The following is a 15,765-nucleotide window of genomic DNA, read 5'->3' as shown; positions in this document are numbered from 1 at the left end:
TGGTCTCTGGATACCCTTTACTATTTTCTTGTGCTATACTATGGTCCTCTTAAATGTTTCTACCTGAAACAGAATACCTATAAATAGTCTTCCTTGGTCACATTAAGTGATGGCTTAGATTTTGTTCCTAATCTAAAATGTTACCAACATTTCTCCTTTCTTTCCAAAGAGCTCCCTATTCCAAATTTCAATTTTATATACATCTTTGTTTTCTTCTTTTTGGATATACTTATTTTAATTTTATGTCTATGGGTGTTTTGCCTGCATGTATGTATGTCTGTGTGTAACATCATGCAGCACCCCCAGAGGCCAGAAGGAGGCGCCAGATCCTCTGGAACTGGTTACAGAAGGTTGTTAGTCACCATGTGGGTGCTAGAACCTATGCCAGGTCCTCTGGGAAAGCAGCCAGTGCTCTTAACTACTGATCCATCTCTCCAGTCCCTTTATATGTGTTTTAATACCTATATATATATTAACTTCATGTTGCATACATGCAAGATCTTAATAAAGGTTAAATGGTCATCATACAAACTTAATAAAGATTAAATGACCACATGCAACATCTTAACAAAGGTTAAATGACAACCATGCAACATCTTAATAAAGGTTAAATGACCCCCCTATGCAACATCTTAATAAAGGTTGAATGACCCCATGCAACATCTTAATAAAGGTTGAATGACCCTTGGATCTTCTGTGTATCCCCCTGAAAAGTCTTTTGAAGCAGTAATGTGCCATTTGGCTTTCCAAGTTGCAGTAGCTGAAGACAGGCCAAGGAACACGAGCTAGGAAGTAGCAGAAATTGTGAAACCCAAGTCTTCTTACACTGTAAGGAACTTCTTCCAGGTAGCAGGACTTCTCCTTCCTCTGAGAAGACACTATTTCCCTCGTAAATTAAGCACTGCCTTCTGGCAGTGCAGAAGTGGCCAGATAGTTTGTATGACATCCACAGGAATGAGTATTTGCCTTTTGTGGTTTCCCTGGTAAAATGCCACATGACAAGCATTCTCAAAAGCATGCGTGGGGTTTTCGTGGTTTCCCACATTGTTTTCTTGAAGGTGGGGTGTGTTTCAGACAGAATCTTACTATATAGTCTGTGTTGGACTGAAACCTGCTCTGTAGCTCAGGCTTCATAATGCTAGAGCAGAATTTAACTCCTGGGTATTTTTAAAATAGTGAATCTCCATTTAAGACTTTTAGTCCCTTCATTTTCTATCCAACTCCTTATTCCCTCAGTGTTCTCACTTACCGGGTTCTCTTGGTTTTAAAATATTTTAGATTCTTTTAGTTCTTATAGGATGACGGCTTTTGAAATATTAGGCATTTCAAATATTAATTGCATTTGTTCTTTTGATTTTTATACAATTAAAAAGAAGTATCCACGTGGGGGATTTAAAGGTCATAGTAAGTTAGCTTATTTAAGAGAATAACTTGAGGTGTGCTGTATTTATACATATTATATTTATTTATTCATTAGAAAGGAGTATTGATGTTTAAATTGTTTGTATGTCTTTTGCACACTGTGCATGTTTGGTGGCCATGGGACACAGAAGACGTATCACATTCCCTGAGAGACTAGGGTTAGAGACAGCTTTGAGTCGCCGAGTGGGTGCTGGGAACCTAAGCCAGGTCCTCTGGAAGAACAGATGGTGCTCTTAACCACCACTAACCCAGCCACCTCTCCAGCCCCTACACAGATTTTTTTTTCATAATTTTTAAAATAAAAATTTCTGAGACAGAGGGACAGATGGGAGGACCACTGAGATTTTTACTTACTCCTAAGTTATCTGCATCATAGTGATTTCCCCTTATTTGGAAAATCTGATTTTATCCAGTTTTATAATAACTGTAAAAATCTAGGCTTTCAAAACCATTTTGCAAAAAAAAAATGCTATAATAAGTGAAGATTGTATTCTAGTGTTACATAAAAATGTCAAAGATGTTTTTAATGTAAGCAAAGAATGGTGTCCAGCAATAATTGTTCATTACTTGTTAACAATAATTGTTGGTGAGAAATTTCCATATACTGATGAAAGGATTTTTGGTTTCTTCTACAACATCCTAAGGAGGATGAGGAAAGAGAGGCAGAGAAATGTTAATTATCTCAAAGAAATCTGGTACCTTGGAGTAGTATCTCTGTCCACATTTGTAGCTGGTTTAAATTGTCTGAAGATCTGTTTAGCTTATGTGAAGTAGATTTCCTGGAAAAGATCACATTTTGAAACTGAAGGGGGAATGAAGGAAGATGGGTTTCTTTTACCCTTCTTACATCAAGGCATTGCTGATTATTGTTAGTGCTACTAGATTAGGTCATTGTACACAGTACATCTGTTTCTGTGTATGGTCTAAAACCATCAATAAGATGTCTTTTTTCTTTTTCTCCCCCTTATCTTCCCTTTCTTCATAGTCAATGAAGGCCTGAACCAACCTACGGATGACTCATGCTTTGACCCTTACACAGTTTCCCATTATGCCATTGGAGAGGAATGGGAGCGATTGTCTGACTCTGGCTTTAAGCTCACATGCCAGTGCTTGGGCTTTGGCAGTGGTCATTTCAGATGTGATTCATCTAGTGAGTAGCTTGCTTTGTCCATCGACTTATTCCTCCATCTCTTCTAGTCTCATGCATTTGCAGTAGCTGGCCACGGGAGCATGTTTGGCAGATGCAGGCTCTTCCAAACATGATGCAAACAAAGTATACTGTTTGACTCAAAGTAACATTTTGCATCATAGAAGAATGATGGGAAATTTTACTTGTTGAATATTACTGCATTTCAAGACTGGTGTGCTAATCCACTATTCATTAAAATGTGTTTGTAGTAGTGATATGCTTTTTGAAATGTTTAGTTATATCTAACTTGATGAAGTTAAAAACTCACCAAATTCCTTTCAATCTTTAGTGTTTGACAGAGGAGAACACACTCACAAACACTATCTTTCTCAACATAATAAGACATACATGTATTGTAATACATGCACACCTCTCTCTCTGTCACACACACACACACACACACACACACACACACACTCACACCGCACAGCCAGATATCCCAAATGTTGGTAGTAATATAAGGAAAAATATCCAGGTAAAACATTTAACATTTAAGAGTCAGGTTCAGGACTGGTGAGATAGGTGATGGCGTGCCTGATGACCCAAGTTTCATCTCTGGAACCTACATGGTATCAGCTCCCACAAGTTGTCTTTTGACCTCTATATATGAACTGTAGGACATGAATTTACATATGTACACCTATACATGTACATACACATGAAAATACATGTAGTAAGACTTTCAAAGTCAACTTTGGCTGGAAAATATTTGATTTTCAAATTTTAAAGAGGCTCTTTTTTTTTTTCAAATTATTGGTGGAAATGATTCTAAGAATTATCTACTGTGTCTAGAAATTTAGTATTAGAGTGTATAACCATTCATTTATTCTTTGTTTTTGGAAGTATAATTATTATTGGCAGTTTGTGTGTGTGTGCGCGTGCGTGTGCGCGTGCGCACTCGTGAAAGAGTTTTTTTTTTTTAATGGGGTAGTCATTTTGTCTTAAGTACAATCCTATGGATAATTATAGCAACCATATCCATATTCCATGGAATGATACTTAGCAGGCTCTAAAATTGTTTGTGAAACATTTTCCTTCACTTTTCATGAAATAGCTAAATCCAGACTGAAATTATAAAGTCAAGAAGTGGTTTCAGTATATGTAGACTTCTGAACTTGGATGCAGCACAGTGGGCTGTCCACCCATGCTGGAGCTGGGAGGGATAATATTTGGCGTTGACTAGGTGGTTTTTGTGTTCTGGAATGGAACTACATTGATGTTTGAATGTTGTTAATGAGGCAGTACTTGATTGCAGATGTGCTCCAGTAATTTTACATGTGAGCCTTTGGCTCAACATTCTTTGCCGAAATGTCATAATACTTTTGCTTATAATTTAAGAAAGGCTGAATTATTGATAAAGTGGAAGAAACATTGTATTTTATAAGTGTCTTAAGTGGATTCTGTTGAGTATCAATCTTAGAGATTAAAAGAGCATTTTACATATGATATTAAACACAGTTAATGGTGACTAGATATGTCTTAGTACTCATCTATTTGTTCAAGCCTAATTCATTGACTTGTCATCATTTTGTTTGTTGTTACATTCCTTCTCTTCATTTATATGAATCAGGTGGTAGCAGATAGACACCAGCTGATTTCTCTTTAATGTTTAATTAAACTATTTTGTATCTAGGATCTTTGCAAACCACAAAATACTTTTTTAAATTCTCCAATCCCATTTTAGTTTTCCATAATTGTAAGGTTTAAAAAGAGTCAAATGAATCTATGAAATGATTTTGGTAATAGTGTCTTAGCACTGGCTTGGGAAATATTAAATATTAAATGTTATCATGAATGGTTCATCATGGGCAATGTGATCTTGGACTTTCCACTCTACGGATTCATGTCATGTCCCAGTGTTCTGCCTGCCATGTGTGTCAAAACACAAGTAACTCTCTGCCTGTGATGTCCCCGCCTTACAGAATGGTGCCATGACAATGGTGTGAACTACAAGATTGGAGAGAAGTGGGATCGCCAAGGAGAGAATGGCCAGCGGATGAGCTGCACGTGTCTTGGGAATGGAAAGGGAGAATTCAAGTGTGACCCCCGTACGTCATCCTAATGGTTTCTAGACACTTGAGTACTCTCACTTTCCTAACGGAGCCAAAACACTCATTTACAGGATGGGCTTGTCAGTCTTGTGGTTGGGAAATCACTAGCATGCTTCCCAAGTGAGTCATGGACCGAATCTTATGTCCAAGCACTTTGGTGCCTTCACAACCTGAGCACTTTGATCACCTGCAGTGAAGTGTGATAAGCAGACTCAGCTTTTGAAATATGAATTCCATCCTCCTGTCAGGCCTACTACACTGAGGCTTTGAAACATCTCTTTATGACTCACCTAAGTTGATGAGATTGGGCCTGTGCTCAGACAAGTCTATGGCAGGTGAATCAACTTGAACCTGCATGATTGATTGTTCTTGGTCTTACAACTGTTTCTGATTTGTGCCCATGTGTAGATGAAGCAACGTGCTATGACGACGGGAAGACCTACCACGTAGGAGAACAATGGCAGAAAGAGTATCTTGGAGCCATTTGCTCCTGCACATGTTTCGGAGGCCAGCGGGTAAGACTGGTGCTGTTTAGATATAAAGCACGGAAGAGGCTCCAACATGGATGTACTGTGTGCATAGGCGTGCCTCGCCTCTTCTGTCAGCATCCCCACCCATGACTAAATTTCTCAGACTGCCCTGTTTGTCCTCATCTGAACTGTGATACTAAGCCTCCAGCTCTGGGCTGATGGACTAGCATTTCATATTTTTAATAATACCTTGATCTAAGAAATGCCAGTTTTTTGTGCCCTTGCTCAATCTAAAAATAGATCTCTTATCACTCCAATGTAATAATGGGCAAACAGGGAATAAGAAGTGGCTCTGGCTTTTAATGACATACTTGGAGACATTAAATTAGCATACCCTGCCAAGCCAAGCTAATCACTAATTCTGACTAATACAGCTCTAGATGGGCTGGTATCAGCAAGAAGGCTTCACAGAAAAGAGAAACACAAACCGCCTGGGGTGTCGGATGCTAACATTAAGTAGGGAGGGAGGAAAGCAGAGATGTGAGTGAGCACACCCCTAGCCTAGGGAGAGCAGGTGGGTTCCAGTTAGCCAGTGCTCCCCTGGTATCTCTTGTTGAGAAATTAGATTTGAGGAGGAAGTGAATTATGGAGGGCTGGGAAGTCCATTACTTCAGCCTGTCCTTCTCAGCTGTTTCTAGTGTGTGCCCTTCTTCTATGTAACAACTTATATTCCATCTTTTAACAACTGAAATTTCAAAATGGCTTATAATTTAAAAGTCTTAGACATAGAGCCAGGTGTGGTGGCACACACCTTTAATCCCAGCACCTGGAAGGCAGAGGCAGGCAGATCTCTGTGAGTTCAAGGCCACCCTGGACTACAAAGCAAGTTCCAAGACAGCCAGAGCTGTTACTCCAAGAAACCCTGTTTTGAAAAACAAAAAAACAAAACAAACAAAATTGATTGTAGTATTTATTCATTTATTTTTGAGGCAGGGCTCCCTCTCTGTTGTGTACTCACTATGTAAACTGGGCTGACCTCAACTCCCAGCAATCTGCCTGCCTCTGCCTCCTGAGTGCTGGCCTTATTTCTTAATTTTTTTGAATTATAAAATGAAAGTCTCATTCAAGTTAGACAAAAGATGGCTACCAAACTGAAGAAGCCCCTCAGTCTGTGAGCTTCAAAGGCTACTTGAGCAGTGGAAGCCTCTGCACCTCTCTTCATGTCTTCCTTAGTGTCTACTTCTCTTTCCCCTAAGGTCCTGCTAATCGTAACATCTTCACCCCGTCAGCTCTACCTTTCCCTCCTCCTAGCTCAAGAACAATGAGAAAGTGAATCTATTTCCAGCAAAACTCAGGAAGAAGCATAGGCCCATTGTGGTATCTTCCTGTATCCCATCCCATCTCTGGCCAGAGCTGAGGCTGCAATGTACAGACTAGGGAGGTTTTAGAAGGGACCAGAAAGAGAAAGTGGCCAGTCATCCAATTCTTCCTGAGGCCCACTGTGTCCTTTCTGGCTCCTCCTAAGTCATTGCTCTCCTCTAGGTCTGTCTCCTTCACTGGAAAGTGGTGAATTTTGTCTACATGTTCTTAACTCACTGTTTGGAGCCATAAAGGGCTGGGAGAAATCCTCCACCTAGAGCAGAAAGCTTACTGAGGAGGAAAGTGGGAGCGAGATAAGTAGGGTTTGCACAGGAAAAGAATTGAGGATATTTCAGAAGAAAGAAAAGCATATGTAGAAAGATGTAAGTGAAAGATATGGTAACATTCTAAGAGTTGTAAATGCACGAAGGCATCATTGGAGCTTCCTGTTTGATTAACAGCTTCTGTTACCAATGCGTAAACTGAAATTCTTTAACTCAAGCACTAAATTATGATGTCCTCAGGTTATCACAAACTCCATTTAACTTCATGTCTCTCTTCTCAGGGCTGGCGCTGTGACAACTGCCGCAGACCTGGGGGTGAACCCAGTCCTGACGGCACCACCGGCCACACCTACAACCAGTATACTCAGAGATACCACCAGAGAACAAACACTGTAAGTGGACACAATCCCAGAGCCTCTCCCTGAATGCAGTTAGTTGCTTGGTAGGGAGTCGGTGTATAGATATTGTTTTGTTTCATTTTGTTTTTGAGGGAAAACAGGGTTTCTCTTCATAACAGCTCTGGCTGTCCTGGAACTCACTCTATATATAATTTGGAAAGAAGTCTTTTGTGGCTGGGGAGATAACTCAGTGCTAAAGGCGAAAATTCAGTCCCCAGAACCCATGTAAGAAAGCTGGCACTGTTGTTAAGTGCTTGTAATCTCTCATAATCCCTTCATTGGGGAGATAGAAATGGGAGGGTCCATGGGATCAGCCAGCCTAGCCTAGTGAGCTTCAGGCTCATGAGACCCTGTCTCAAAAATCAAATGGAGGCAACATCTGCATGTCACCAAAGGTTACACACACACACACACACACACACACACACACACACACACACAGAGAGAGAGAGAGAGAGAGAGAGAGAGAGAGAGAGAGAGAGAGAGAGAGAGTCTTATGAATGACATAGAATTCTGTACTCAAGAACAGAATTATAACTTGTTATAAATTACAGGGTTTCTCTGTGTAGTTTTGGGACCTATCCTGGCACTCACTCTGTAAACCAGGCTGGCCTCAAACTCACAGAGATCCACCTGCCTCTGCCTCCCGAGTGCTGGGATTAAAGGCATGCGCCACCACCGCCCTGCTGCTCAGCACGCTATTGTTAAGTCATTTGAGACAAATCTCCCCTCCACACTTTGGTTTTTCAGAGTATTTGTTATTGATGTTTTTCTTCTATTTTGGCAGAATGTTAATTGCCCAATTGAGTGCTTCATGCCATTAGACGTGCAAGCTGACAGAGACGACTCCAGAGAGTAACATTTCCAACCCAGAAGAAGTGTCTCTGCCGAGGTCAATCCACACCAGAGTGATGTTAGCAGTCTCTCCATCTTTGAGTGTTCATTTCTCCCTTAAGTCTTCTGCTCTGGAGTCAAGTTCTCAGCTTCAGCTCTTCTCACAGCTTCTCTAAGCATCATCACCCTGGGGGATGTTTTGAGACTTCTCTCACAAATGTTTGGTTGCAGATGGTTACCTTGTTCTGCGTGCACTTAGTTGGTACCACCCAGTATTGTTTAAGAGAATCAAAGATCTTTGTGATTTAGTCTGGGGTCCACAGGGAAACACCGATAGTCGACCAAGATCAAACATGTCTTGAATGGTAGAACCCCAAACCTGGAGTCGGGAAGTCCCCCAGACACTTCTGCTTTCTTTCTATAAGCATATGGCCTGCAGTGTTCTCAGGAGGCATGTCCTGTAGCTGTGTTCAAACACCTCACAGTACTCACTCTGTCCCAACAATTCTAATTGCCTAGAAATATCCTTCTCTTACCTGTTATTTATCAATTTTTCCCAGTATTTTTATACGGAAAAAATTGTATTGAAGACACTTAGTATGCGGTTGATGAGAGGAATTCAGTATAATTATGGTTGGTGATTATTTTTATACTGTACATGCCAACGCTTTACTACTGTGGAAAGACAAGTGTTTTAATAAAAAGATTTACATTCCATCATGTGGAGGTCACTTTCTTTTTTAACATGAGGTGTTTGGGGAGAAAAATCACAATCTTCGTGAATGTCCTTTTCAGTCCAAGTAACATTTGAAAAGCCACAGTGGTGCTGGGCTGGGACTACTTCTGTTCATGGACATCTGCCTGGCCCTACAGAAGCACAGATAGAATTTTTGTCATCTATGTCCTTGGATGTGATTCTGCCTTAACAGAGTTAAATGGATTCAAATATTTGTTAGCCTTGCTAGCTAGTACTTCAGAAGTATAAATGAAGTAACCTTCAGTTTTTTTTTTAAAGATTTTGTGTGTGTGTGTGTGTGTGTGTGTGTGTGTGTGTGTGTGTGCGCGGGCGCGCGCGAGCGTGTGTGTGTTGTGTGTGTGTGTGTGTGTGTGTGTGTGTGTGTGTGTGTACATACACGTATGTGCAGATGCCCATGAAAATCAGGAGGCCCAAAGGGGATGCTGGGTTGCTTGGAGCTGGATACAAGTGTGTGTGTGAGGCACTGAGATTTGAACTCATGACTGAGCTGAACGTTTGTGGTCTCTCCAAGCCTTGTAGTTCTTTTTTACCTTTCATAGGCCTTTGCTTCTTCACTGAATAAACACCTATTCAAGGAGATCACTTGCAAGGAAAACAGGATGGCTGAGCTATGACAATTGCTTGAATGGCATAATATGGAGATTTCTCCTTAGGAAACTCTGGGCTGTGATCTCAGTCTAGCCTGTCTTGACTACGGGTCAACTGCCACTTTATGAGTGTGAGTTGATGAACTCCCAGGTTACAGATCGCCTACACTTGGTCTGCAAAAGTCATTTCCTTTACAATTTCAACCTGGAAAAACAAGATTTAGGGATTTTTGAATTTCCATTTTGAGAATGAGGCACGAGGCTCAATGGCAGAGTGCTTACCTAGAATGTGGGGGGCTTTAGGTTCACCACCTAACATCTTACATCCATCCCACCCCCAAAATCTGACATTTGGACTAGGAAAGAGTAGCATAGAAAAACTGTAAAAAGTTCATTATTGTCTTAGTGTTCTATTGCTGTGAAGAGACACCATGACCACTGTAACTCTTACAAAGGAAGTATTTAATTGGGAGGCTTGCCTACAGTTTCAGAGGATGAGTCCATGATCCTAGAGAATGTGGTGGCAGGCAAGCAGGCAGGCATGGTGCTGGAGAAGTAGCTGAGAGTTCTACATCCTGACCTGCAGGTGCAGAGATGGAGATATGGGGCCTATTGTAGGCTTTTGAGACCTCACAGCCCAAACCCAGGGGCACACCTCCTCCAACAAAGGCGCCTAATGCTTCCCAAACAGTTCACCAAGTGGGACCTAAATATACAAATATAGGAGCTTATGGGGACCATTCTCATTCAAACCATTACAAATATTAATTAGTACAAGATTCAGAAAATACTATTACCTCATTATTCAATAAAAAGAGTACTTCAGTAAACACCTGGCAAAGAAACAATTCATAAAGATGTCTTCTTGGTTCATTTGCTAGAAGACATACGAGGGTCACTTTTGAATTGATATGCAGTTTGCAAAATGCCTTGACATTTACTTCTCATTTGGGGGGAGGTTTCAAGGCTTAATTTTGCAGAGAACCCAGCTCGGATGATTTTTCTTACAAACCAGAAGCCCAGCCTCTGAGCTTTTGCTTAAGATTACTAATTCGGCTTTTCTAATCCAAGAGTCTACAAGCCAGCTGCAGTGAGTGATTCCATCAAAACAAGAGAAGAGGTAGGCCTGTCTAGCTTACTCCTCCAATCACACTGTTTAGGAGACTGAAGCAGGAATATTGTCATGAATCTGGACTACACAGAAGTTCTAGGCTAAGGTTGGGCTTTGACAGGCAGGACCCTGCTTTAAAACAAAAGAACAAAAGACAACAACCACAGGATACTCAGTGTCATGGCACACAATTGAAATCTCAGAACTTAGGAAGTGGAGACAGGAGAATGTCCCAGCCTGGACTTGGACTACATGACCAAACTAGGCTCCATGGAAGACCATGTTTTTTCTAAGACCTGGTCTTAGAAAAAACAATAGGACTGGAGAGGGAGCTAGGGGTGAGCACTTGTCTATATGTATGAAGCCCTGTGCTCAGTCATCACTGCATAAAATGGTACGGTGGCATGTTTGCAATCCTAGCACTAAGGAGGTGAGGCAGAAGGATCAGAAGTTCAAGGTCATCATGAATTACATGGGGAGCTGGAGGCTGCCCTGGGTTACAGGAGACCCTGTTTTCCCCCACTAGCACTCAAAAGTCCTAGGAAGTGGAACCAGGTGCTTATAGTGGCCGTCTGACATGGATGGGCTGTTATTTCACTGAGGAGAAATTGGCTCACACCAGTATTCATCTGAAGCTCCCTGAAGGCACTGGGGAGTGAGCCACAAGAAAGCCTTCAGCTTGACTTTGCTCAAAGGTCTTTGTAGTTAAAAAACAAAGATCAGCAGGGGATAGAAGCTCATACCTGCAAACCCAGCACTGGGGAGGGAGAGCCAGGAAGATTCCCACAGCAAGACCCGGCATAAAAGGCAAGCACATGCAAAGAGCAGGTTCTGGCTGATGCTATGCTCCAGACAGTCTGCCAAACTACAAGCCAAAGCAGAGAGTCCCCAAAACACGGCTAATTGGACTGATTTAATTGACTTTTGTGTGGAAGCTTAGTGGTTAAGATGAAAACATATCAACAGGGGGTTGGAGAGATGGCTCAACTGTTTAGGGCTCATCACTACTGCAGAGTCCAGTTCTAGCACTCATATCCAGTTGCTTACAACTGCCTGTAACTCCAGCTCCTGGGGATCCAAAGCCTCATACAGACACACATGTGAGTGCTGGGAACCAACCAAACCCTGGTCCTCTGCAGGAGCAGCAGTGCTCTTAACCACTGAACCATTTCTCCAGATCCTAAAAATAAGTAAATAAGTAAATAAATAAATCAAAAAAGCTCAACAACAGCAGCTTGGTCTTTCCTGTGGTACTCCTATTGCTTTTTCTTCTTCTGACTTTTAGGACAGACTCTCCCTGTGCAGCCCAGCTTCACCTCAAACTTGTTATAACCCTCTCTCAGCTTCTCAGGGGCTAGGGTGAGCGGCAATGGCCATTAGGCCTAACATTCTGCTAGATAGTCAAAGCACCTCATTGAACTTACAGCTCATCTTGGAATACATGAAGCAACTTTAAAGGGCCTTCCCTGTTTGGGCAGCATATTGCAAGAAAGGTAAAGCTCTTTCCCACTGGTCTTTTCTCTATAGGACAGCCACTTAGTATCTCCCCAGACCTTTGCAGTCTTCACTGACTCACGTTGCCAAGTCCCCCAAGAAGTGCCTTGAACAAGCCAGATTGCCAAGGCCTAATTAAAAAACTTGGTTGGATTAGGCTAGAGGTAGGGAATTCAAGACAATTCAGTTAAAACTAGTAAATATTAGACTTTTAAGAGAAAGTAACAGTTTTGAAATTTTACTCTGCCTGGCCAAAGTTGATTTGTAATGAATTATGTTGTTCTGTATTTATATTGTTTTCAGCTCTAATGACCTGAATGAATTATGTAAATTAGCCTATAATAATGTCGCTCTAAGCCTGTAAGGCACACTTTCTAGGGAGGTGAATGAAGAAATGAGGAGGTAGAAATCACCAAGTATAGGAAATGGCTCTTCCATGGAAAATTCTATTGCATTTCTATTCATATGAAACTCATTAAGGTGATTAAGAAACATCACATCAGCACATTTAAGTGCTGCAATTGCCCCTATTCAGTAAGTTCCCATTACCGCAGTAGGGAAAGTGGCAGGCTACATTTTTTTAAAAGTCTCACTCTCAGGGATGTAATGCAACTGTTGAAAAATAAAAGCATTGTTGGGACTTCTGGTGTTTGGCAAGGAAGATCTAAAGATTACCACAGGCTGGCAAAGCAGAAGTAGCAGGAAGACAACCTTGCACAGACTAAGCAAGTTCTTGGAAGAGTCTAGATCTCACTCAGTGAGAAAAGGTGCTGTTTGATGACTCAAGTCTGATGACCCGAGTTCAGTCTTTGGGACCCACATGGTGGAGGAGAGAAGTGACTCTTGCAGGGGTCCTCTGACCTCCACATGCATGCTTTACACACACACACACACACACACACACACACACACACACACACACACACACACACACACACACACATGCACGCTTGCACGCACTAGCACACACACAGGATTCTTTGGCACTTTCATTTAAAACATTATCTGCTCCATCCTACTCTATTTTCATTAAAAGATTCTATTTGAACTGGAAAAAAAACCTCCATAAATTACAAATGAAGAGAATACTGTTTAAGAAATGAAAGAACAGAGAAACTTCTCCAGCTAAAATCACCAACTGGGAAATTTCTCTGAACATTTCTCAGTAGAGTCAGGTAGGAGACATGAAGGCATGTTTTACATTTCCTTAAACTTCTACTTACTCTTCAGAGACAGAGGTTTTAACAACCCTGGGAGCCAAATCTACCTCTAAACTAGCTCTTGTGCGCCTCTGGGTGGGAGGTCTCACAAGCAGGCAGTCTGGGGTTACTGTCAGCACTCAGCACTGGCTTGGATGGGCCTGGGTCTGCAGCCTGCACACCATGCAAGTTCCATCAGGTCAAGTGTCCAGAAGGCCAAGGGTTCTACCAGTGAGCACTTGGCATCAGTGCTTTGGTGAATTTTGTGCATGGTATGTTCTTATGTATAATTGCATGTGTGTTGGGGGGGTGCATGTGTCTGTCTATGTATCACACAGGGGGTGCCCGTATCTATGTATCACACATACAAAACCAGAGGTTGTCTGGTGTTCTCTGCCATTCTTGGCCTTCTTCCATTGAAGCTACCATTTTCTGCCCAGGTTAGTGGCCTAAAAACCCACAAATCCTCCCAAATGCTCCAGTCTTGCCCCATCCCTCCACCCCTGAAACTCCCTTTGCACACCAGGCTGGCCTAGAACTCACTGAGATCCACCTGCCTCTGCCTCCCAAGTGCTGGGATTAAAGGCGTGCACCACTTCCGGGCACAAAAGCCTTTCATAGGTATGCACTTAATATTTTTCATGGTCATTTCCATCCATCGTTTTCTCCCACTGGCTCCCATACTTCCACATGCACAAAAATGTGAAAATAACTAGCATCATTTCCTAAACAGTGCTGAAGCTGTGACAGGTAGTACACTCAGCGTGTCCTTTATAATTTTATCTCACTGATTCCTCAGAAAAATAAATTACCATCATTACTACAACATACAGTTGAGCACGAGGCTACAGGAATCAGCAATATCACACAGCTTGTGAGTACCACTGGTGAGACTTGAGCCAGAAGTTATCCTGCCTCTAAATTTAAAGGGTCCATCTCTATTTATTGCAGGCAGTCATCACACATGTATAGTTATGAATTCTCTGGTCGCTTTAGGAAAGACTTAGTTGGTTCACTGTCAAGACTTTCCCACAGTGATGAACTTCTTTTCTTGACCTGGCTACCTCCACCAGGTTACTCCAAGTACAAAAAGGAAACTAAGTCACAGACTCAAGGAGGCATCAGGGACATGGGCTTGAGAGGAGGGATGCTCTGGCCTGTTTGGCAGGGTGGTGGAAAGATAAGCAGAAAAGGGACCTGATGACAGCCCTAAACTTAAGATATTTTGTGAGGAACTGACCAACAGACATTGTAGCATGGGGCCACTGCCGTGGGTTTACTCAAAACTCTTGTTCCTGAAGGGAGGACACATCACCTATCCTGCCTCAAGCTCTGCGTGATTGTGGGCAAGGGTGTGCAGGAGCAAAACACCAGAATTTGAAAATATGCCGGAATACAAACTCCAACAGCAGCAGGGATGTTAAGCCTTGCACTGGTAATTCCTGATACGAGGGTACCCATAGATGGGACAGGAGGTGATGTAGGAAGTCATGAAAGCACCTGCTCAGAATACACATGCTCAAGTTGTGACAGAGCTGAGCTCTCATAATTCTATCAGAAGCTGGGAATAGCATACATGGAAGATGACCTACTGAACATCTTGGCTTACCAACAGTACACTGTGGGGGCATTCACTGTCCACACCTAAGCATTCTCCTGGGAGTTGTTTTTGCTGCTGTCTGACCTGAGTGATATACTGAACATCACTGGCAAGGGAAAAAAAAAATCACAACTTAAAATTGAACACACCACTCTCAAGTCAAAGAACTCTGTGGAGTCTACTGAGAAGCTGGGGATTCTCTTTAATCTTTTTTGAAGCATTGATAACATGGTCCAGATGGACATCAACCTGCCCATCCCCTGTCCTAGCTTCCAAGGGCTGGCATTTGTGGCCTATGACATCATGGCAGGCAGGTTTTCTACTGGCCAACCATGCTTATAAACTGCTAAAAAATGGTTCTACAAAACATCGTTATTAAAAATATTAAACCAATCCATTCTCCTAGCACTATTTGAATTTGCAGTAAGATGATGTGAAAGCTGGAATCCCAGCATCCCTTCCCAGGTGTGTGGACACAATAGTTTAAATACTCAAAAGGGTCATGGTTAGAATTACATGTGTAAGCTTAATGAGGCAGTATAGGGTTAAGCAGACAAATGGTTCCAATTCCACTTTAATGTTCACTTTCAGTCAAGCTAAATAACTCGAGGGAGACAGCACATTTAATAATTTATGAGCCAAATTCTGTACTCACTATTTATTACTACCAAAAAAATGAATTAAAAAACGCTGTGGCCAACAGTATGTATCTGGGTCTGTGAATTGGGAATTAAGGAGTTCCTGAGAGGCTAAGATTACAGCTTAGTGGTAGAATGCTTGCTTAGCATGAAGGCCCTGGATTCTGATCCCTAATACGACAACACATCATCAACAGAGCTCCTTGGGATAGATAAGACCCAGATGCCTTTCAAGAGGTGAAAGCCCAATGCTGGTAGAGATTAAAGCAGAAAGATCCATTTCTAGGGCATCTCATCCGCAAGGCTGGCAGTAGTATAAGCAAGACAGTTTACTTACTCCTGAGGGATCCCTGCCCTGTGACCTAACAGAAG

General features: G+C 42.0%; 1 protein-coding gene across 12 annotated transcripts in view; it reads left to right on the top strand.

Moving 5' to 3' along the window:
- The window catches only part of Fn1 (fibronectin 1), a 68,798-nt gene extending 60,071 nt beyond the window's left edge, over positions 1 to 8,727 (top strand). For all 12 annotated transcript variants that reach the window (XM_027397165.2, XM_027397160.2, XM_027397162.2 and 9 more), the window contains 5 exons: positions 2,408 to 2,572; positions 4,534 to 4,659; positions 5,071 to 5,177; positions 7,057 to 7,167; positions 7,961 to 8,727. In XM_027397165.2, coding sequence (XP_027252966.1) covers positions 2,408 to 2,572; positions 4,534 to 4,659; positions 5,071 to 5,177; positions 7,057 to 7,167; positions 7,961 to 8,032 — 581 coding nt within the window. In that variant the 3' untranslated portion in view covers positions 8,033 to 8,727. The remainder of the gene's footprint in view (positions 1 to 2,407; positions 2,573 to 4,533; positions 4,660 to 5,070; positions 5,178 to 7,056; positions 7,168 to 7,960) is intronic.
- Positions 8,728 to 15,765: the final 7,038 nt, after the last annotated feature.

This window comes from Cricetulus griseus, chromosome 2, assembly GCF_003668045.3.
Source record: "Cricetulus griseus strain 17A/GY chromosome 2, alternate assembly CriGri-PICRH-1.0, whole genome shotgun sequence".
NCBI lineage: Eukaryota > Metazoa > Chordata > Mammalia > Rodentia > Cricetidae > Cricetulus > Cricetulus griseus.
This window is presented reverse-complemented; position numbering and strand designations above follow the sequence as displayed.